This window comes from Zonotrichia leucophrys, chromosome 4, assembly GCF_028769735.1.
Source record: "Zonotrichia leucophrys gambelii isolate GWCS_2022_RI chromosome 4, RI_Zleu_2.0, whole genome shotgun sequence".
In the NCBI taxonomy this organism is placed as follows: Eukaryota; Metazoa; Chordata; class Aves; order Passeriformes; family Passerellidae; genus Zonotrichia; species Zonotrichia leucophrys.
This window is the reverse complement of record NC_088173.1, coordinates 25,832,356-25,855,545: the sequence shown is the minus strand read 5'-3', so window position 1 is coordinate 25,855,545 and position 23,190 is coordinate 25,832,356. Positions and strand designations below refer to the sequence as shown.

General features: G+C 41.7%; 1 protein-coding gene across 2 annotated transcripts in view; it reads left to right on the top strand.

Moving 5' to 3' along the window:
* EMCN (endomucin) overlaps nucleotides 1-23,190 on the top strand; it is a 53,730-nt gene that overhangs the window by 15,081 nt on the left and 15,459 nt on the right. The window contains exons 2-9 of one of the 2 annotated variants that reach the window (XM_064710884.1): nucleotides 1,243-1,299; nucleotides 3,584-3,685; nucleotides 4,085-4,192; nucleotides 11,027-11,149; nucleotides 17,042-17,074; nucleotides 19,698-19,769; nucleotides 21,267-21,362; nucleotides 23,017-23,041. In XM_064710884.1, coding sequence (XP_064566954.1) covers nucleotides 1,243-1,299; nucleotides 3,584-3,685; nucleotides 4,085-4,192; nucleotides 11,027-11,149; nucleotides 17,042-17,074; nucleotides 19,698-19,769; nucleotides 21,267-21,362; nucleotides 23,017-23,041 — 616 coding nt within the window. Of the gene's footprint in view, nucleotides 1-1,239; nucleotides 1,300-3,583; nucleotides 3,686-4,084; nucleotides 4,193-11,026; nucleotides 11,150-17,041; nucleotides 17,075-19,697; nucleotides 19,770-21,266; nucleotides 21,363-23,016; nucleotides 23,042-23,190 lie in introns of both variants that reach the window. The other variant, XM_064710883.1, reaches the window with a different exon arrangement.

The following is a 23,190-nucleotide window of genomic DNA, read 5'->3' as shown; positions in this document are numbered from 1 at the left end:
TGTTGTGTGGGGTTTTTTTCCAGGTTAGGTCTGTGGCTCTTGCAGGCTTCGGGTGCTGCTCATGAAATTTTAATCAGAGCTCAGTACACCGAGCAAAGGGAACAAAACTGACTGTTCTGCCCTGTAGCCAAAAAAAGAGAGAATGCCAGCAGATATTACCATGAATGGAGTCACACAAGAACACTGACATGCTGTCCTGACTCAGTTTAGCATGTCTGTATTACAGCATGCTAATGCAGCCTGACAGGATGCTTCAAACCTGACAGAACATAGGGATTAGCCTGTGCCATTTTCCTCTCCCATTCAGTTACAGAGTTGATCTATTCCTCCACAAATGTACCCATACTTGTCTCACAGCAGTCTAAAATGGTTGAGAAATGCCTGTTTCTGAGTCAGTGCAGCTTTTTCACCCCTTTCAACACCCCCTAACTTCTTTTAGTAAAAAAATATGAATACCACAGCAATAAGACTGAAAATCTTGCTTGAAGCCAAAACACTTTTTGAGTTATGATGTTACAACCTTGGAGCACAGTAAGAAGAGACAGAAATTATTTTTCTTGTTGAAGTTTCTTTTTTGGATTATTTATTTGTTTATATTGAAGTGCCACCTACTAATGATGTTTTAAGACTGGCATCATGTATGGCAGTAAAACCCCAACAGCTGGATCACTGTGTTGAGGGCAATGGGGAAAGTCAGTCTTTCAATGTGGTGCTTCTTGAGCCGTGTTCTGGGAATTCTCCTCTTCCTCTCACGTTGAGGCATCAGGGTGATGCTGAAAAGCCCTCCTGAAGTGCTTGTACTAGCCAGGGAGCCGGTACAATTTTGTTACTGCAAGCAGGAGAAGGGCTGCTTACTCCTGTGACCAGTTATTTTAGTTAACCCTCCACCCTGAAGACTCAGAGCAGCTGTGGTTGTATTCAAGGAGAGGAGGAGATAGCAAAAGCACTTAAATTGTCTCCATTTTCCCCCTCCCAACTGGTCTGGGAAAAGAGCATGCAGTCCAAGGTGGGAGGCAGCAGCAGATGCTTCCCATTACAGCAGTCAGGGCAAAACGAAGAGATTTAGGCTATAGCTTGAAAATGTTGGTAGCAGTTATATGATTTGGTTGCTTCTGCTGATAAGCTTCTGAACTTGATTTTCCAGGAAGGTCCATGCTGCTCTCTGTTATTATGACTGTGTAGTGCTGAATAGATCTGGAAGGTGCAGAAGTGATATGATTCTTTCTGTGTTTCTTTCAGAAGATGGCATTCAAGCCCCTACTGTCAAGACAGCCACTTCTTCAGTAGCACCAAAAGCTGGTAAGGCTTCCAATTTGCTGTTATCTGGTGTTCTGAAGATCCTGTTGTCTTTCTAGCTTTCAGCTTTTCCAGCTTTTGGGAGAAACCAGGTGAATTATTTCATGAAGGGTAATCATAGAGCAATGCATTTCCCCAAATCTCTTATGAAACTCTGTTGCAAAGAAAGGATTGAAGTATCTTAGTATGGAGACACTTAATTTGAGCAGGCTGCACTTTTTGTTTGCCGTGAAAAAGGTTCTCTGAGTTCCTGTGCTCTCAAGGAGTGGTTCAGGTGAGATCAGAGATTCATAAATTACCAAAAACTCCCAGTTCAAGAGGACTTAACAGAGAAAATACATGCTTCACATGTTAAAAGTCTGTGATTCTGGTCTACATCTTCAACTGTCACATTCAGTTCTCTTTATTTTGCAGCTTTATGATGAAAATATATGAAAAATCAATACCATATTTCAATCATGTGAACTTCTTTATTGGTCTGAATATTGAAGACTGTTGCATTTAATAAGTTATACATATGAGAGAAGAAAACATGGACAGAGTGTTCTATTTTTTGATAACTGGGGTTACTAATGAGTCTGCTGTGGAGCTGAAAGCACTGAGATGATGAAGTATACACTTGAAGTGCTAGTAATGGAGGTGGATAAGATGCAACCAGGTGAAATATGTGTATATTATGTTTGTTACAGCAAAGGTTTTGACCTGTTCAAATTGTGTTGCAGCTTTTTCATGCAGTTCTCAAAAATCCTGGTGTTTATGTCAGTTTAAAAGACACTTCATAAATGTACCTCACAGTGAGTTAACTCTTTGAATGCTTCACTGAAATTTTTCTTGCAGTTTTTTTCATGGAAAGGAAAGCAGTGTTGGTATTTATGCCATTATGAGAAAAGCATTAGAAAGCAAGTATGATATTAAAACAATTTGTGAGTGTGGAACAAGGAGTCCCATTCCTTGAGGCATTGCTATTCTAGGTGAACAGCCATAAAACTGAGAGCAGAGAAAGGATGTATAAGTTATATTTCAGAAGTTCCAGTGTGAACATTGCATTTAGAAGTACTTGAGTCTTATGAGAGAAAATTACATGGGGTGCAATGATTTATTCCTATTCTTTCACATACATCATCCATTAAAAATGCTAGAAGAGGTAGTATGTAGGTAGAGGTAGTAGTCAGGTGTTTAGTTGAGCCTATTTAGCTGGCAGTAGCACTTCCTGTTTGCATTAGATCACAGAATTTAAAGCTGAACTCATAAATTGATTGGTTATAGGTTATATAGATTCCCTGGCTGTAATTTGGTAAGTCCATTCCTTTGAGCCAGTGCTGGGGGTTCATGGGACCTGCAGTAGGCCATCCATGCACAGCAAGACAAGGTGATTTAAACCTTGCTATCAGTGATGTTTGGGCAACTCTGCTCCCATCTCTGCATAGCATCCTCTGCAGGGATCCCTTCCATGGCTGGGAAGGGATCCCTGCTGCCTGCAGGAGCCCTTTCCCCTCCCCTTAGCGGCCAAGTCTCACTCCTCTTGAGGACAGAACTAGGAGTCCCCTTACAAAGGGCACTGAGTTCACCCCAAGAAATATAATTTACTAGAGAATACTATTCATATCATCCACAATGTCCTAAGCTCTACTGTACTCCAAAGAGGAGGGCCTGCTGGGGGCTCCTTTTTCCCCAGAAATGTGGGTGCAGAGCAAGAAGGTCTGGGAAAGCTGGCCAATGAAGAAGACTCAAACATGTCTCGAAGTGGGCAAACACAGGGAAAAATTGCCATAAGACAAGGAAAGTTTGTTCCCCTTCAGCTCTTTACCTGTGATCTATAAGCTGTGCTCCTGTGTGCCACTCACACTTCTTTATCGAGATTTTACATCCCTCCTCCTGCTCAGCAGGTATGCAGCAAAGTGCTGTTCAGAGGGGTAGTCCAGCAGCACACTGAACCCACCCATCCACTCCAGGCTCTGTTCCCCTCACTTCTTCCCTTGGAAGTGAAGCCAAGCACCTCTGTATAACCCCCAAAGATCATGCACCTCTCCTTTAGGGGCTGTCTGGAAGGAACAATTGCTCCCTTTCAGTAGGCACTTGCAGGTTGTTCACAGGCCAAACTTCCCCTCTGAAACCAACCACATGTACTTTGAATCCTCTTTCGAAATGTGTGGGTTATAAAGCTCTGTGAGGGCCAGCCTTTAAACAGAAATTCACTGCCTTGGTAAGAGAACACAGATAAAACAATGTGCTGTTTATTTAGGCATGATTAAATAAATCCATAATGATGTGAATGCCTTTCTTGCAGAAGGGGAATCTGTGACTACAAGAACTTCACAAGCAACAACATCAGTAACACCAGTGCTGACAACAACTGCAGTCAACACTACAAATGAAACCACCACAAGCAGTAAGTGAAAATCTCTGAGTTAATTGATGCTGCTCTAGTGGTCACTGAGGAAATTAATTAGGTAGTACTTCTTGGCTTGGGAATTTGTTTTACAGGAAGCGTACTCTTTGGTGAAACCTTACAGGTGTATGCAGGAGCTCCCTTCTGGTCAGGCTTAGAAGCAGCTCCAAGCTGCACCTTCCAGCTGCATTGTCACAGGCTTGTCTGCAGTGGGATGACCCAGCTATGGGCCACGGAGCAGTTTTCCCTGCTGTCAATGGGGCCCTGCCCCTGTTGACCTTGAATTTCAATTAAATATCCTTTTGATAATTTAAAGTTAGTCTGCAAGCAGGGCAGTAGGTGTATTTTATGAGTGTTTACAAAATCAAGGAAATAAATGGAATGTCTTTCCTGTGTTAGGCCCCACGTCTTCTTCACCTAATGCTACATCACAAGCAGCACAAGGCACAACAGAAAAACCATCAACTGTGACTTCAACAGCAAATGCAAGTCTCAGCATAACAAACAGTAAGTGATGATTTCACTGAGCCATTTCTGAGTCATTCTATGTTACATTTCTGTAAAACTCTGCAAAACAATAAAAGGAAGTCAAAAAGAGTTGTTTGATGGTTTAGGGAATCAGAGCTATTCATCCTAGCATATTACATATCTTAAATGAAACTTGTCCTGGAATCCTCCACAAAGAATAATATATCTTTAGTTTGTAATGGAGGTGATCTGAAGCCATTACACAGGGTGTTCATCTCCCTCTAACAGAGAGATGTATTTGGAAGGGTTTTAATTTTTTACTTTCTTCTTTGTTTTTTTTTTTTTTCAATAAGTATGAAATAAAAAATAATTTTCTGTGATCAGAAAGCTGGCAGAACAATACCCCTTTGTTTTTTATTTTTGTATGTGTTAGAACACTATGCTTATTATGTTTCATATTATTGGTAGCCGTAGTACTGAAAGAGAGGTGGTACTAATTACTCTGCATCAGTCTAGAGAGATACTTTTATTTCCCATAAATCTTTGGAATAGCATGTGTGTTGGCCTGGAATATCAGATTGGATTTTAGGGGAAAGAAAAAACCACACAAAAACAAACAAAAACCCCAAACAAACAAAAAAACCCACAAAACCCCCAAACAAAACCCCAAACAAAAAATTAAGCCCACATATCCAGCAAGTAGTTGGGTTAATTTTAAATAGTACAATAAGATCCCAAAGGAATCCAGTAAGCTTAAGATGAAATTCAATCTCCCTTGTCTATGATATGCACTGTGTTTGCTCCAGTCTTCTGATGAACCAGAGCTTTGGAATGCTCAATTTTTTTTATTTTTAATTGGCTAAAAAAAAATTAAATACACCAGATAACTACCTCAGCAGTCAGTGGTACACGAATGTACTCAGAATTGATGTTTACAGCATACTGAACTGTTACAAATTATTAGAATATGACTTCTCTTCCCTTGGTTTATTTGTCTGGAAAGGTACTCCTGTGAAGTAGTCTGCATTTTTTTTTTGTACAAATTTTCCTTTAAAGCCACCCCTCATGGACCCAAGCCTGCCAAGCTTCCTGGAGAACTATTCCCCTTTCACTCCGTGGTTTCATTTTCTACTGATGCAGCTTTCCTGCTGTGTGTTGGGTAAGGAGTAGCCTGATTGTCAGCCCAAAATCTTTGGGGTTTTGGCTTGGCATTTAAATGCCACTGTCAGTGAGTCACAGAATACACGCAGCCTGGCCAATGCACAAGCTGCTCAAAGTGATACCAAAGCCCCCAAAAATCTCTTAAAACTTGCAATTGTGGCACTGCAGGCCTGTCAGAAGCTCAGCATGGCACATTGCATTATGGATGTAATTCCTGCTCCTTTCAATTTGGCAGAGGTTCCTGGCTCGTGGCTACCAGAGCAGCACAGCCACCTGGAACTAAACTTTGGTGACAGGTAGAGCTCCCGGCAGGGGAAGGAAAGCTAATGAGGAAAGGCATGCCTGCCAGTGCAGCTTAGCTCCAGCCACTGCTCTGTGCTGAAAAACTGCTGCTGGAGGTGTGATGGGCCTGGGCAGGGAGCTCTCGTGCTTCCTTTCCATTCTTCTTGAATACTCTTCCCACCAGGTAGAGTTCAGTCCCTAGCTGTTTGTGTTGTGGTTTGGTTTTAAAAGTCCTCATTTTAGCTAAGCCCTATCCCCTCCCAAACTTGTGGTAAAAAAATGCTTGGTAAATTAATCTAAAAACAGGGCTTTCCTGCCTCTCAGTCCCCTTTGTAAGAAAGAAAACTGGCACAGTGTGTCCAGGGCATTAGAAATGCCCTGCATTAAAAAAATTGTATAATCTTTTAATGCAAAAGTAGTACTTGGGAATGTCTGTATGTGAAAGCCAATTTTAGTGGGGTTTTTAAGATAAAATTGTGGTCTACATTTCAAGAAAATCCTAGCCTTGGCTTCAGCAGAAAGGAGTGGGATGGGGCACAAGGTGTTGGTGCTGGGACAGGGCATGGCCCTGGGGCTCTGTGTGTGTGACCAGCCTTGCAAAAAACCCTCAGAGCCCCTGGCCACCATCCTGCTGCTGCTGCAGCCACCCTGCATTCCCAGCCCAGCACGGGCACAGCCGTGGGGGTGGCCCTGGCTCCATTACCTGCATCCTCCCAGCCCCTGCCACACCCCAAGAATGTGCTCCCTGGAACCAGCACAGGCACAGCAACGCTCCTGCTCTCAGTATGGACAGGAGGGAAAAGCTGGCTGCTGTCTCTCCTTCTTTTTCACTAGCACTCATTTCTCCTTCTTTTGCACTGGTTGCGTGAGGCAGAAATTGGTGGTGCCTTTATGACACGTCAAAATTTACTTTTGCTACACCTGATTTTTAATAAATAGCAGGCACCTTTGTTGTTTTGTAATGGAAACCATCCCTTTCTCTGCTTCAATCCCTGCTAAAAGCTCCGGCAAACGATTGCATTCACACAACTGAGATTTGACAGGGCTTTCTGTCACTGCTGCAATTTCTGTGGCTGCTGTCACCTTTTATTATAGATTCAGGAAAAGCCCCCAGTGCTTCATACACTGAAATCATGCAAACATCTTTGTCCTTTATTTTTTTTATAAGACTTCAGTGTTCTTTTCCTCTGCAGGCAACAAGTACAATCTCTCCTGCTTGCTTTCCTACCCTGTTTATTGTGTTAGAACCCAACATCAGACTGGTCTCCTTAGCCTTCTTATTTTCAATATAAGGTGTCAAATCCAAGAGTTCACATTTAGTCAGTGACTTCACTTGTGCAGTTCAGGCCCTTAAACCAAGAATTTGTAGTGTGTCACACCACAGAAAATTGCATCTGCAATCAGGATTTCATATCCTGGGACACCTGAAGTTATCAAATAGAATAAGAAATGAAATGCAATGAATATTTCTGTTCTTCCTCCCTTGGATATGGAGCAAGCGTCTTATGTAAGATCAGTATTCAAAGTGTTATGTGACAAATAAGAGTGGATTTTTGACTGTTGTGTTTCTGAGTTACACCACTCTCCTGGATGATGATACATTATGGTGCAGCGGTATATTAAATATTAAAAAGTGACAAAGGGAAATAGTGGAGGATTTTTTTTTAAATCCAACTAATGGTAATTAAAAAGTAAGTTTTACCTCAGGAACTACCAGAAAAGCGTTCTTTTAACAGGTATTGCTAAATTCTCCTCAGTTTGTTAGCACATGCTACAGGTGCTAACAAACTGAGGAGAATTGGCTGCTGAGACATTTTATGCAGAGAGAAGTTTTAAAATATGAATTTTGAAATACTTTGGGGTTATGCTTACCAGAAAACACAAAGCTGCAGACAGCACCTGCAGTCAACTATGGATGTAAACATTAAAACTGAGATCTGTTTGGTTACCTCCCTAGCCAGTTTCCATTCCTCTGAATTGGATTTGCTACAATGGATTTTTCAAAGTTTTATGCACTCATTTATGCAAATGGCTTTTCAGGCTACTGATTATGGGGGCAAGGCCTATATGTGTGTTAATGCTAAAAATACAAGCTCAAAGGAAAAGCTTTAGTCTTCCATTTAAAGCAGCTTTTGTGCTGGTATTTTAACATGGTTTAGGTGGAGTTCATTTTGCCCCTTCAAATGTTTCCTTGTTTGATTTATTGGTCAAGGAAGGTTTCAACACACATAAGGATGTCCATATTCTTTGCAGAGCACAGAATATATGCAGGGTGTTTGTTTAAAGGGTGTGTTTAAAGGGGTACTTGAAGCATCTTAAAATGTCAAAACTAATTAGGTAGCAGCTTACTGTAAAGAAAATTCAAAGTACTGTCTGGAAATGCCAAAATGTATGTGGATTATACGTAGGTTAAGCAGAAAACCGTGCTAGGATCAAGTGAGGATATGTGTCGAATTTCAGCTAGTTAAAGAAAATTAAGGGTTTTCAAAGCATAGAGAGTAAGGAAATTCCTGAAGCTCAGACAGCAGCTTTGCAAGGCAGCTTCAGGTTCCCTGTTGCTGATTATCCCTTTGCCAAATACGTGTTAACACACTGTCATTTATCTTATCAAAATATCAGCAGGGAGAGCTGCATCACCACCAGAGTTCTGCCGCCCAGCCATCATCCCCATTTGGACAGCTATTTTACACTCTGTACTGCTTTACCATTTTTATTCGTAATCAGCTGTTAACAGCAGACCCATGAACCGATGATGCGAGCTCTGCAGCAGCAGCAGCAGCCGCCCTTGTACGCTGTGCTGCTTTCCTGCAAGGCCAGGCCTCCCCGTGGAGCGGCAGGGATCGGTGCTGGCGCTGGCGGAGGCGAGGCGTGAGGAATGACTGCAGCGATGTGTCAGCGGCGATGGCGGCACTGAGTCACCGCGCCCGTCCCCGCCGCAGCACGGGCACCGCAGCCTGCGCTGCCGCTGTCTCCTGCCGCCGGGACCCAGCTAAAGCTCGCAGGGACATGAGCTACGGGATTTAGCGAAAAGGCTCATCTTTGTTGAGTACATGAGCAGTGGCTGGGTATGGATACTCCTGTTCCCACGGGCTTTGGTGCAGAAGCTGTCTCATCTGCTAAATGTGTTGGTGGTAGAGCCTGTGCTGTGCATTGGGCGTGAGGTTTGGATGCTGCTTCAAAGCCACAAGTCAGCAGAGAATTGGGTTGCTAGGATTTAATCTTGCAGTGGAATTAAGGGAGCCTTACCCGCCAGGTCGCGTTTTCCCTCTTGGAAGTGGTGAAAACTGGCGTACGGATTTTTGCCCTGTAGCACCTCTACTTTACTCCTTGACTGGGGCTGTTCTGCAGTCTGGCAAAATAAATGCAACAACCTTTGTGCCAAGTCCTAGGTAAAGGTGCAAGTCATACCTGGTGCTACTTGGGTCAGTGGGAGAATTGTATCCAGGCTAAATTAAAAAAATAAAATAAAATGGAAATGCCATCATCCCTCCTCTCCCGATCCCCTGCCAAGGCATATCCAGCGCACAGCCCATGTTCCTGAGAACAATCTGTTCTCACAGCTCCCAAACACAAGAGGAGCACCCGAGGCTGGGTTGCTGCCAGGACTGATAGGATGCGTGGAACGAGTGATCCCCATGGGAAAACAGCCCTCTATGGGCTTACAGGGTAACTGGCTGCCTCCCTCTTACTCTCTCCCACACACCTGATTGTTTTGCAGTGTTCGCAAAGTATTTTTATGTTTGAGTATCTCTGCACTGTTATTCTGAGTTACTTTTCATTTTCCCATGCAATCCTTTTCTAACCTATGACAAGGGAGCCACAAGATGGTTGCTGTTACTGCTGCAAGCCTGTGCATCTTACAGGGAGAGGGAGGTACCTCAGTTTGAGGTCTTTTTCCTTTTTGAAAAATTGATCTCAGAATAAAATTCAACATATAAAATTTGAGTCTGAAGCCATGACAGTAAAAATCAAATATGGAAAAAGTTTGCTTCTAAAGATTGATTCAAATCTTCCATGAAGAGAATGTAGGAATTGTTAACATTATCAGATCCTTGCACTATACCACAGTATAAAATGAGGTAGAGGGGCTTTTTACACTCCTTTCTACTGCAGGCAGACCTGTGTATTAAAGGGGTACAATGCTGAAGTTCCTGAAGGAAGCTGACATGAAATTCTGCTTCTCCTCACTAGAATCCCAGTGAAAGGGGGGATCAAGTTGTTTTTCATCATTTTCATGCCTCAACCTCAAAAGACACCGTGTCTGGCTGCCTAGCTTTTCTCAGTTTCCAAAATTGTATGAATCCCCCGACTCCAATGGTTTCGGCTCACTCTCTCTTATCTTACTGATTTTTGAAGCTTGCCTTTCTAAGGTACTGCACTTAACTGAACACAAGAGGGGAAGGGAAAGGCCAAGTTAAAGGTGTGTAGTTGTAGAATAAGATGCTTTGGGTTCTTTGATTACCAAACAGGTAATCAGTTTCTAGATAAAGTGTGTACGGAAGCATTCCTCAAGATTTTCATATTGCATGTGTGTATTGCTGCTCGCTGACTGAAACATGTCTTAGTTGTTTTAGTTCCAGTGTTTAAAATTCATATGAAGAAGCACTGAAAACAGTTTACAGCTCAGTAGCCTCTCTGATTTATATCAGACAGGAAGTAGAAAGTTACTCTTGAATACCTCTATGTTTTATTCAGTAGGCACTCTCTTGCCTATTGTTATTCTGCGGTTTGAGTACAGACGTAGGAATTATGGGCAGTGCTGGAATATCTCAAATTTCTTCTGGTCATTCTGTGACCTGCAGTTCCACAGGCTCAGGTCATGTCCTGCACCATTGTCTTGGCCTCACCTTAGGCTGCAAATCTTGTGACACAATAGCCTTGATCTCCTGTTGGCTGAGTGAGAGGAGAAAAAAGGCAATTTCTTTTTCATACATTAATATTCAGGGATATGTTATTTTCTAGGGTTTAACGGCACAGAATGAAATAATTAATTCTATGCTTAATTGCAATCCCTAAAATTTATACTCTATCACATTATGTGACAGTTGTAACTGAAGCTTGATAGATTGATTGATGGATTGATTTTAAAATGAAGGAAAATCATAGAGGGCAGTAAACTGAGCTTCTCCTGCTCATGTTGCTCTTGGTACAACACTGTCTAATTATTCTAGGGTCCCAAGGGTTGTTCCCTGGCACAGATATGAGGCTGTTTATCTTGCTACAATGTGCTTTGAAGGTGCCTCAGCTATGCCAGTAGTAACAATTCCATAGGGATGGTTTGTTCCTTGGGAGACAGTTACCAGAACATGCAGCGCTTTCTTACATTTAGTCTTTTCTATGATGGCCAGAGCTTTTGCCTGAGGGATGTTCCAGGATCTAAGACAATGCTTGTGTAGGTGCCTCTTCCCTGAACATCTCTCTCATTTTCAGCTACACAAGCAAGTGGAGCACAATTGCCACAAAATGAGAGTTTGGGTGCTGCGCCTACTACGGGACAGTCTTTTATTTCTACAGTCTCTCCTAAAACAAACACTTCTGCTTCTGGAACCTCAGGTAAGTATTGAAAACATGCACTTTCTTTCTCTGTACAAGCAGTTAAAAGATGCAAATAATTTTGAGTGTTTTCTCCATTTGCTGTGCATTGTGATGGAATGAGGGCCACATCTTCTTATTCATGCAGGGTACACTGTGTCCATGTCACCTAGCCTTGAAGTTGTGTTGAGTGATGGGTGAACTTCCAAACACTCAGTTGAGATACATGGTGTCATTACAGGAGGATATAAATTACAAATGATAATAGGAATCTTCATATATGCTGTGTGAGGTCATTGTGTAGCATTGGCTGTCAGAGGAGGTCATCAAGATAAATTCTCTGGCTGCAAGGCAGAGGAGACAAAGGAGAAAACAGCTATAATTTTTGCAGTTGTTATAAAATCTGGAGAGAAATTCTATGTGTATCACCAATTAAATGATGTTGTTCAAAGTACAGCATGGTCGCATGCAAGGTCAAAAATATATCAATTCTTCTCATCTCAAGTCTGGTCTTGCTGTTTTTCTGTGTGTCTTTTGGTGTATGTATTCACTAAGAAATGCTGTGGTGAATGCAGACACCAGGTCATATGAATGATCATTTATTATACTTCTAGCTGGCTTAACTTCCCTAGGTTTTGAAAAACCACTTGTTCAGGTCTGCTTAAGGTCTCTTGGGCCTTCCCTTCATTTAGTACTTACTCTTAACTACATGTGTGTAACAACAAGGACAGTCTCTTTGTTTACATATCCCTATTATTAATGGTAGTGCTTAACATCCCCCAAGGGATACAAGACTCTTTTTGCAACCTCTGGATTGTGTCTGTGGGAGATAAGCATGTGTGTGTACTGTGACTTTTCCTCATAAAGGAGAGGATTGGATATAAAAGTGGAGCTATATGCTCACTATGCACTGAAATGCCTGGAAACATGCAAAAAGATTATAAGCATTTTAAGGAAGTTAAAGTAAACCCAAGGCCACTGATTCAGAGAGAAGTCCTTGCAATTATTTCAATAAGCCCATTCCCCATAATGCATATACTGTGACCTGTGGTTACTTGACTTTCCTGTTGGGTTTCATGTCTTTTGGCAAATGTAGGCATAGTACAGAAACCTCATCATTGCTATACTGCAATAAAACATTAAATTATAACATTTTTAATTTAAAGGTCTCTCACTCAGGTAAATTCCTCAGGTTAATATTAAATTGTAATGCATATCTGACTGTGCATCATGTGTATTGAATTACCTACTGTGCTGTGTATATAATTACATTTTACACTTAAAATTTGTCAAGGAAGTTTTACAACCTTCCTGGGGTCTGTTTGCAAAAGTCATCATCTTACTCAGCTTACTCTGCTGTAAAACCAATAAATCTTCTTGAGCTCAGAGACTACCCAAGATGCCAGAACTATACTTGCCTGGCTGAGACAGAAAGAACCCGTCCATCCAGGGGCAGTCAGTCAGTCTAGGTATCATTGGCATAGCCAATGCTCCAAGTTCCCATAAAAATGCCATTTCAAAATCACTTCAGCCCACACCAGGATTTCCACACTATCACTTCTCCTGTCTCCTCACAGCACCAGCCTCTGGCTTCTTTCTTGAAGGTTGTATATGCAAGAAATCATTATTTCTCATCCTGATGTGTTAGGTAGCTTATTCCAAATGGTTAAGCTTTAGACCACCCTTGCTCCCTTATTCCCTTATTCTCTGTATGTGTTAAAAGCTTAAAGAAAAATGTCTTGGTTCCTTCTAAACAGATTTCCTCTCCTCTCTGCTCAGGCCCAGGGAAAGCCATATGCTGCACCCTAATGACTTTAAGGCAATGCAAGTGTGAAGCCAGTTGTTTCATCCTGTGCTGAGACTGCAGGAAATGCCACCTCTCTCACTGCCATTAGATTATTTATTTCTGGATCTCCAGAATTTCACATTCAGGGGCTGGGTGCCTTTTGTTCACCAAAGCAGGAGGCTGTGTGTGCCAAGGCTGCAGCCCTTGGGGGATAGAATAGCTTACAAGCTGGAGGTATCTGAGCCATGTCTTCTGCGTGGGAGCTCAGGAGAAGACAAATTAATGTGAAATGGATCCAAACCAGAACATTTCTATTTGGTATGCCCAACCAAAATTATCCAGCTGGCTAAATATGTTTAGTTTTGAGACCATTTTCCATTTTTAAAAAAAATGCCATTTTGGTGTAAGTTTCCTTTCTTGATGCAGAAAAAGAAGAAAGCACATTTTGCAGAGAAATTTCCAATCAGCCATATCAAAAGATCAGGGTGTGGGAGGAGTGCTACAGAGAGCTGGAGAGCGACTGAGAAGAGTGGGGGAGCCTGGGAAAGAACGTGTAGGAACATCAGAGAACAGAATTGCTGTATTAAAGGAGATTGAAAGCACCAGCCACAGAGGAGGTGCTGCGTAGTGCTCACCCAGGCTAGGGGAGGCAATAAGGGCTGTTTTTAGCAAAGAGAGCCACCTAAATGCGTGCCATTGACACATGCTGCACTTCTTTAACTTTGGCTGTCATGCAGAATATACCTCCCACTCCTCCTCCACCTCCACAGAGGATTGCTTGCTAATATTTCATTTTCTCCTTTTGTTTAATTAATGAAAAATTGGATATTAGAGTCTAAATACATCTGAGAAACTGCAAGTATTGTGGCTTTTTATTCTGTGATCTAAACAACGAAAAAATCCATAAAGCAGTATGAGCCTAAGTTCACCCAGCAGGGTGGTAAGATTAAATGATCTATTATAATAAACTGTCAGATGAATCAACCTGCTTCATCTATTGATATCTTTATTGCTCTCCTCCAATTATAAATCCTACTCACTTGATTCACAGGAGGCATCTCCCTAAGAAAAATTTTTATGAGTAAGACTAGTAGGGTTTGACTCTATCTGTACACAAACTGCAGGAACTCTGGATAGTGATATTAGATAAAAATTACCCACTGTATCTTCAGCTCCTTCACAAAGAGAGAGACACAAAACCAGAAGTTTCTGGGAGATTGAAACATAGCAAAGCCTCAGTTAACACTATTACAGATCTATGGTGTGGTCAAGGCAAGAAAGGCTTTTTCAAGTTTTTAATTTTGCTTTGATTTATATTGTGGTATATCCCCTCTGAGTAATCAGCCAAATGTATTCGTTTGTTTTGCCAGTGAGCACAGTTGGATGTGGCTGCACTCCAAAACACAGAAGTAGCAAACTGCAGGGTATCCAGGCTGCTTAGGTAGCGGCTGTTGGAGAACAGAGTGGGGAGAGTTTAGTTATTGGTCTCTTCCTCCATCTGTCGAGCTCCTCACCAGTGCTGAACTGACTCAGGCAGGTAATTTCAAAACAAACCATGGTCATATGCCAAATTTTTTATCCTTGTCCTCCTTACTGCACAAGGAGGAACCCAGCACAGCCAGTGTTGCACACCTCACTTTTCATGATGAATCTGGAAATCTTCCCAGATTATTTATGCAGAGCATCTTGCTTGCAGCCCCAAAGGGGGTAGCAAGCTCTGTACAGGCAGCTAGAGCAGCTACAGTAACTGTTACCAAGTGAAATGCTGCTTTTCCTTCTGTCCTTCTCTTTCTGGAAACAGCAGTATGTGAGGCCCACACCAAGAAGGGCACTGGATGGTTATTTGGAAAATGCAAATGAAAGCACCTGCTGAATCACTCGGATAAGCACAGCTTTGTTTGCATGGCAGGACTGAGCTGTCTCTGAATAGAGGGTGAACTGGTGCCTTGCTTGCATGCTGGAGACAGGGAGAGAGAGGAAGGAGTGAGATTTTTCCAATTTAATTTTTCATGCTCTAGCACAACCTGGGTGAGATACCTTCTGGAAAGATGCTGGTAGTATTATTGTGTGTAGGTGTGTGCAGTTGTTAAAAAATAATAGAGGCCTAGAAAGAGAGGGCAGGCAGCTGCTGTAATGTTTCCCCCCTGGGGTAATTTCTGCTCTCTGGGTTTATCAGAGAGGCAGGGTTTGGCCAGGACAGCTACATGGCTTTTGGTTGTGCCAGGGGGTACTGAAGCACATGTCCCCCAGCCCTTCCTGTTTGCAGAGACTTGTCACCTGTGCTTATGTCACCAGCATTCAGGTTTGAAACGCTGTTAACTCTTTGAGGTGAACTTGGATATCTGTCTTGGGCTTAGTATGCTTTTTCTATTTATTTATTTGTTTTGATTTGAGCCAAGATGCTTCATCTTGTTTGTAAGAGTGAATGTGAGGGAAAAATGTGCAATTATGCTATAATGTTGGAGCTCTTTCAAAGGAAAGTTCCACAGACTTGAGAGGCAAGGTTCAAAGTGACTTCCTAGAGAAGTGACCTATTTGTAAGACTTGACAAAATCTTCTGCCTTTCTTTGAGAATATGCATACACAGGGCCTTACAGTTTGCTAGTTTGCCCAGATGCTGTGTGATCACATGGTGTTTTTGTCATGGCATCCCACACCATACAGGCTGAAGGAAAGGCAGTATTCTGGTAATAAGCAATCATATCATATTTGGATGTTTCCTTAATGCCAGGTGTGTGTCCTCCTGCATTGTCTACTCTGTGTTGCCCCTTTGACAAGTGGTTTATTAACTTTCTGAAGGCTTTTGCTTGGTAATGTTGCCCAAACATGCTATAAACATTGCCTAATGATTCATCACAGAGATCCTCTTAGAGCACAGTGATATTGCTGTTTGCAGAGGGATTGATGAGACGACAACAAGCTTAGGAAAACAGTCTCATCTGCATTCCAGGAAGCCAGAGTGAGGTAACTGTATACATTCGGGATACTTAGCATTACAAATATTTAGTATGTTCAAGAAGAGCTCTTACTGTTGACTTTTAAGTACTTAGCTTTTCAACCTAAACATACTTTTCATGAACATTGGTGATTAAAATGCAGTTTAAGTTTTGTCACATGTACCATTAGCAAAAGTGGTTATTTGCACCCCAGCGGCTGAAGTGATCCATGGTTTTAATTGTGGGTAGAGAGAAGGAAAAACAAGAGCAGCATTCTGGTTTTCAAAGAGCATGTTCACAGCAATAGAACAATGTGTGTTATAGCTCTGCTGGTAGGAGCTGTCTCTGTGCACAGCACAGAAGGTGTAGTGAGCGTATGAGAATGGATTGGTGCTCCCAGGGGAAACTGGTTTGCAGGAGGAACCTGGGCAGGCAGGGGACAGGCTTAATGCCTGCCTGGAGTTGCAGCGGCCTTCATGTTGTTGCCTCTGTGATCCCCCACCCTGGGCACAGCTGGGACACAGAGGACACAGCCACTCTAATTTCCAAGCCTGCTACAGTCTAGACATGCAGGAACAGCAGCATGCTAACAACAACATCAACAACAACAACAAAATGTTGTGCACCAAAAACTTCTGATGTAGCTGGGGGAAGCTGACAGTAGAGCCAGTAAGCATTGTGCCCAGTGCTCCGTAAGGTCAATTTTTTCCTCATTAGCAGTGCCTCTTGCTTCTGCTGCTTGGCAGTCTGCTAGCCAAAAGCACCAAGATAATAAACAAAGATTTCTTTTTAAAGGGTTTTGTGACTCTTGAAAATGTGTCTCAATTAGTTTCTTTTATTAAAACACTTACTTGTCAGTTAAATGTCAGCTATTCACTCCCAGGCACTTTTTCAATTTTGGAAGGAGGAGTTTTTAAGCAATATATCAATTAATTCAGTATTTTCCTCTCTTGAGCAGAATAACAACCTAGCATAGACTTTGGATTCTGCTCCCATCTATAAGGGATGGCTGGAGACTTTTACAGTTCAGACTTTCTGGGCTTGGGAACAATGTAAGCTTGTCACTCCTGGGGCAGCATTTGTTGTGGGTGTTACTGAGGATGTTCCTAGAGTCTGCCAGTTTGCATGACGTGAAGACTCTGGACATCTAAAGCAGACACTAACAAACCTATTCTTTCTGTTTTATTGCAGGCCTTCCCGTGAGCTCTCCAACACATTCAACAAGTAAGAGCAATAGAAGAGGTTGCTCTGTGCACAGTGATGAAAAAGGCTGGTGTGGGGTGGGAGAAGGACAGCCTCAGGAAAGGAAATGTTCAGGGAGCAAGAAGGATCTAGGGGAATAATGTACCTGAAACACAGACCAGAGGAAGAGTGATGTTCAGCTTGTAGCATTGAGTAATTTGCTGTGATTTCAACTGAATGCCATGTTGGACTGGCAGATACTGGAAAGAAAACAGAGTGAGACCACAGAAAAAATCAGACCTGGTATATTACATGATGCAATGGGAAGCTGTATAAATAGAGTGTTTACCAAGGAACTTGTTCTCGTCAGTGGCTCTCATTCCTTGTCCTGTAGTGAGAAGCAGCAAATCCCAGAGTAAGGCAAGTTTCCTGTGCTAATGAACCTGTATTGTCCTATTTCCCTTTCTCTGGGCTTATCAGGAAACAGTCTCTTCTGTCCTGGTCCCTGCAGTTCTTGCTGCTGCCTGCAAAATCGTGGCCCTCCTGTTACCATGATGGATGTATTTTTCCAATTCATTTTTATTCTGATCCCAGATTATTCCCTAACTGGAAAATACCTTCCAGATCCAGACAAACTAGACAGGAGGGGCTGATTTGTGGGAAACTTTAATTAAAGAAGTGGGGAAATGAGCTTAAGGTTTTAGTTCCTTACTCTGTTTTATTCAGTAATGATTCTTTTCAGCTGTCATATTTCTTATTGATGGTCACAAGTAGTTAAAATGCTAATTTGTGGATTTTTATTTCCTTTATTACTCACATCTTGGTCAATTAACAGATAAACGAGAAAAAAAAAAGCAACGGTGGATTTCAGTCCTCAGTTTTTCTCCTTAGGAGAGGCACACATCTCCTTCACAAATGTGGGGACACACATTCCTGTTTTTCAGTGCAGTTTGTTTCTGTTGACATTTCCAGTCAGTATCCAGGGTAACTCATTGCCGTGATAATTGCCTACTTGCCCTGGCAATTGGTAGTATACCAGATAAGGTAACAAAAAGGCAGGAGTGTTTCCTTGGGAAATCTGAAGCAATCACATGGAATTAAGAAGGCGTAGGAATTATTTTAGTCACTTGGTGATGGCTCAGCTTCCAACCTTACATTATCACCCCTCAGCAGACAGCACCAAGGGAAAGAGAAACAGTGATTTTTCAGAGATAAAGTCTTGGACAATGATTGTTTCCTGCACTATGGCATCAGAATGTCTCAGCGATGACTGTATTGTTTGGGCATCACACAAGTACTTAGTAAGTGATCATTTTTCCCCAGGAGGCTTCTGTCTGTGTCCAGACAAATGAAAATGGAGGAGTGGGGAAGGGGGAAAGAAAACAACCACCAAAATATTTTTAATAGTGGGCATGAGTTTAAAATCAGTTTTGCAAGGAAGAGGAATTCCTGCCTGGTTGGGACAAACAAACCTTGTTACTGTAACTCTATGGATTAGAGTTACAAGTACTGCCTACGTAAAAGTTTCTGTAAAAACAGGGACGTGTCTTTCAGAAACTTAGTAGAACAAAATTGTATTCTAGACCTCAAAATGGCCATAGGATATTGGTTTTAATGACTTAATTTCATAGCTTCCACCCTACAATTTGAGCTCTCTTCCGTTCTTGGGAGGAGGAGCCATGCAATCCTTCAGGTGTGGATTGTGAGTAGGTAACTGACCAACAAAACCTCAGTGGCTGCACCATGTTCTCACTACATATATATGGAGCTATAACCTCTGCTAGGGCCCTTTTTTAACAGATCACCTTCCCCAGATGCCTCTGTTTGAGAGCCACTTCTGATATTTAGCCAGGCAATGGAAATGCTTGACCTTGCATCACATCTGTCCAGCCAGGGGCTCCTTCAGAGGCAGTGAGCACTTGTTCTCTCAAGCCTCCATCCAATATGGAATGCAGTCCCATGTGCTATATAATGTACCTAGGGAAATGCCAATGGTTGCATTTTCTCTCTGGAAGTTCAGTGATTGTTTCTTCATAGGCTGTATGCAGCAAGGTGATAAATAATTTGTGTTGTTGATACCAGACTCAAATTCAGATTAGCTCCTGAAGGTAGAAATACATTCCTTTAAACCTAGCCCTAAAAGATGGCCCAGAGACTCAGGCACACTCCTCTATACCAACACTCAAGAAAACTTGCTCTCTACTAATACTGCACCTCACACTTCTTCATCTACTATTAGCACTTTTTTTTTTTAATTAGCAGTGAAATATTTTGGTCTTTCTTCTCTTGGAGACAGGTCTAATTTTCACCTGCTTTCTTGTTTATTTACTTGTTAAAAATTCTCTTGTAATGTTGAACAGTACCATAACCTCCTAAAGTGGAAAAAGTTTGTAGCTCATAACCTGTAAGTGGACAAGCAGGGGATCTTAGGGAAATCTGCACCCATACAAAGTGTGTGTTTCTTTAGGCCACCCTAGACAAACTTTTCCACCCCTCTTGCTGATTTATCCATGTATTATTGAGAAGAAATATAGATGTGAAGCAACAAGTGAAGCTCCAGAACTGGGAACACAGAAGTTGTTTTGTGAGGGTAATTTTTCAGAGGGAGTTGTTTGGGGAATTCTGGCAATACATTTTTACCTGAAAGGCACTATTTCTTTTGCAGAGCCAACTTCTGAAAGTCCCAAAAGCAGTTCTGGAAACCAGACTCATACAGGGAGTAATATCAGCTATTCTAGTGAGTATTCTTACTTAATTGTCCAGATTTTGAGTTTTCAGTTGATCAGTTTTGCTTTTGATGAGTGATTGGACTAGCAGACAAATGAAACTGGCAGTTTTATTTCTAGCCTTACCAGACTTGGGCCCTATTACAAACCAAATTTAAATGCTGGTTATAAAACTCCTCTCAGAGAGAAACAGAGCTCAATAAGCTGACACTGCTCTCACTGTGGAGCAGCACAATTATTCCCAAGGACTAATTCAAAGTGGTGAAATTGAAAAAAAAAATCCCAAAAATAGTTATCTCCTGTGAGAGAAGACCTGAAGGAATATATAAAAAAATTGCTCATATACATGTTGTACTTATTATATGAATGTATTGTTGTGAATGTATGATATGAATATATTATTCATATTGTCATAGGAGAAAAGGTCTAGGAGGCAGTCTTCTGCAGACTCTTTAAGGACTTGATATTTGCATTATGCATGCTACTTAATCTTTCATTTTAATATTATGCATCTCTGGGGCAAGAGTGGTGCTGCAGCTTTGGTATTTCCAAGCCAGAGTACTGACTAAGCAAAGTATGTTTGATGTTTTCCCACTGTAAACTGTCTCCCTCTAGTTCCACAGATGCAAGGATGCATCTATATGAGCATTAAATATTAATTGCATCAAGAGCCATTGAATGCAGCCTCCCCCTGACACAGGGCTTAGGCCAGCAGGCAGGAGAGTGCTGAATTTGAATGTGGCCAGTTGGTTCCAGAGAAATGATAAAAAGGGAGAAGCTCAGCTTATATATTTCCCAGGGAAAGCTTCTCTTCATTACATAATTCTTTCCTTTTTTTGCTTCTTGGCTGGGAAACACCTGTCAGGAAATGACAGATGGTGGGAAATAATAAAAGGAAAGAAATGTCCTCATTTTAAAAGGAGATCTTGCATTTTCTATCCCTGGTTTTAAGTGCTGTGGGGAATGTTACTGAATTATGTAATTCCTTGGTGTCTTTCTGGGTGCACAATGTTAAAAGCAAAATAATTGCTTCAGTTGCTGAATTTTAGACTGCTCTTTTTTTTTTTTTCCAAAAAAAGAAGAGGAAAAAATAAATTGCATGTTTGAAAACTATTTCTAGAACATAACTTTCTCACAGAACCTTTGGAGGCCATCAGCACTGGGTTGAATGATGAGAGTTTTCAAAATTAAGGTGGGCCCAGTGGAGCAGGTGCTGAAACCTTGTTCTTTTACTGAAAAATGGGTGAAACCAGTTCCACAGGGCAGCATGAGTGTCAGGGAAGGAGTAAGGGTGGGAGAAGGAACAAGCCTGTCTTCCCTCCACAAAGCATCCAGGCCTGAGGCTCAGTGGTGGCAGGAAGAATAACAGGAGCAGTAGGTTATCCTCTCTGGAGAAATGGGTAGTGTTTGGTGAAGTGGAGCTGGACCTTAGTGTGTGCAAGTACCTATACACAGAGGCAATGTAAGTCAGAGGCAGCAGCCAAAATTATGTTCTCCGTCTTTTGCAGATGTTATCTTGCCAATTGTCATCACCCTGATAGTCATTACCCTCTCTGTCTTCTCACTGGTAGCTTTGTACAAAATGTGCCAGAAGAAAACTCCAGGTATTTGGTTTGCTTTCTCTGCAGGAGGGGGGAAATCAATGTCCTTTTTATTATTAAAAGGTCTCTTTTGGATTATCTTAACCATCACTGTTGTGGTAGTCTGATGGGAATGCTTTTTGTATTTTGTGTTTTGCCTGAAGTGGGAAACTAACACTTCATTTTCAAAATCAGTAGGAAGACCAGAGTGAGCCAAAACGATTTTTTGAGAATAAATCATGCTGTAAAGCTTTTTGGTCATGCTTTTGCAGCTACAAATAGCTAACAAACACTTCTGCTAACACAATCAAACAGATAGAAATGGACAATGAAAACTAAATTTGAAGATATTCAACAAAATCACTTTATTTATTTTATCTTCAAGATACAGGCAAAGAAATATCAGTGGGCTTTTAAAGGATATATCTGATACATACATACACACAGTCACATGATGCATGAGTAACATTTTCCAGTTACAGTAAAATGTGCATGGAGCAAAATCCCTGAGAAAACAGTATTTTCAGAAATAGTCATTTTGACAGAGCAGCTAAAGTCAGTATCTGTTTCTCTGCTGTCCATTAAATACTTAAGATAATGGGTTATAATTCCATCAAAGTCCATTTGCCAAATGTTTCAGGGTCGCCCAAGTAGGCCACAGGTAAGTGTAAATTTCCATTTAGTGAAAATCCAGATCTGAACCAGACTCTGGTTTTTCTGTCCCTGTGAGCTGGCATGAGTTAGGAGACCTGTGCAGAGCTGTGAAATCATCAGGCCTTGGAAATACAAAATCACAACAGGGTGTTGAAGCTGTAAACCAAGACAAACAGTGTGTCACAACCAATTTAGCCAATGACATGGAAAAACAGATCCCAGATAAACAGAGGACGGTGTGATCCTTACTAAGGAAATGATGGAATATTCAGAGTCAGGCGATAAAGATGCGAGATGAAGAATATTTCCTTATAAGCCTCCCCTATGCACAAATGTCATCACTCTATTAGCAAACTCATTTGGATGATGGAATAGATAGATAGAATCTGTAATGCTTCCTGTAGGATTTGCCCAGGTCTATCCAGTGCACTTCCCCTGTGCTTGGTGCCATGGAGTTGGCTCCATGTCTCTGATGTAACCCCCTGGCCCCTTCCATCTGCCCACACTTGCACATAAGCATAAAATACATTTAGCATATGATTCATTTTGGAGACAAACCTGTTCCTCATTGATGGGGATGACAAACTGTTCCCAGACATCATGCCAGGCTGTGCCCCCAGGGGGTACAGCCTCAGGAACACCCTTGTTCCCTCAGTCCCCTTACCCTGCATCCTTTAGCTCAGTTGTGTACTTGAGAGCCATGGCATGCTCATATCCTCTGTGCCAGCTACCCAGGGATTTGGGAGCTGCAGGGAAAAATGTACTCCTGTTGTGCTCTTGGACAAGTCAAATGTCATTTTCCCTGGTTTCCAGAAGTGTTGGTACAAGCAACATCAGTTCACTTCCACAGATGACCAGAAAAATAACAATTACTATTCAAGCTGGTTGATTGTGTTTATGAACTTAATGCAATACTGCAAAATTACAACTGAGCCTTCTGCCAGCAACTGCAGTAGCCATGTCTAAATGTTTGGGGTTTGAGTTCCAGCAATCAAAATGATATTAACTTTTTTTCTTCTTCCAGAGAGACAAGAGAATGGCGCTGAACAGTAGGTTGAATCCTTTTAATTGCTTTGAAATCTATCACAAGGCACTTGTAAATGTAGCAGATTTTGCATAGGATCTTCTTTGATCTCCCTCTGTTTAAATATCATAATCAGTTGCCATCCCAAAGAGAAATATCCTGAAAGTGCTGCAC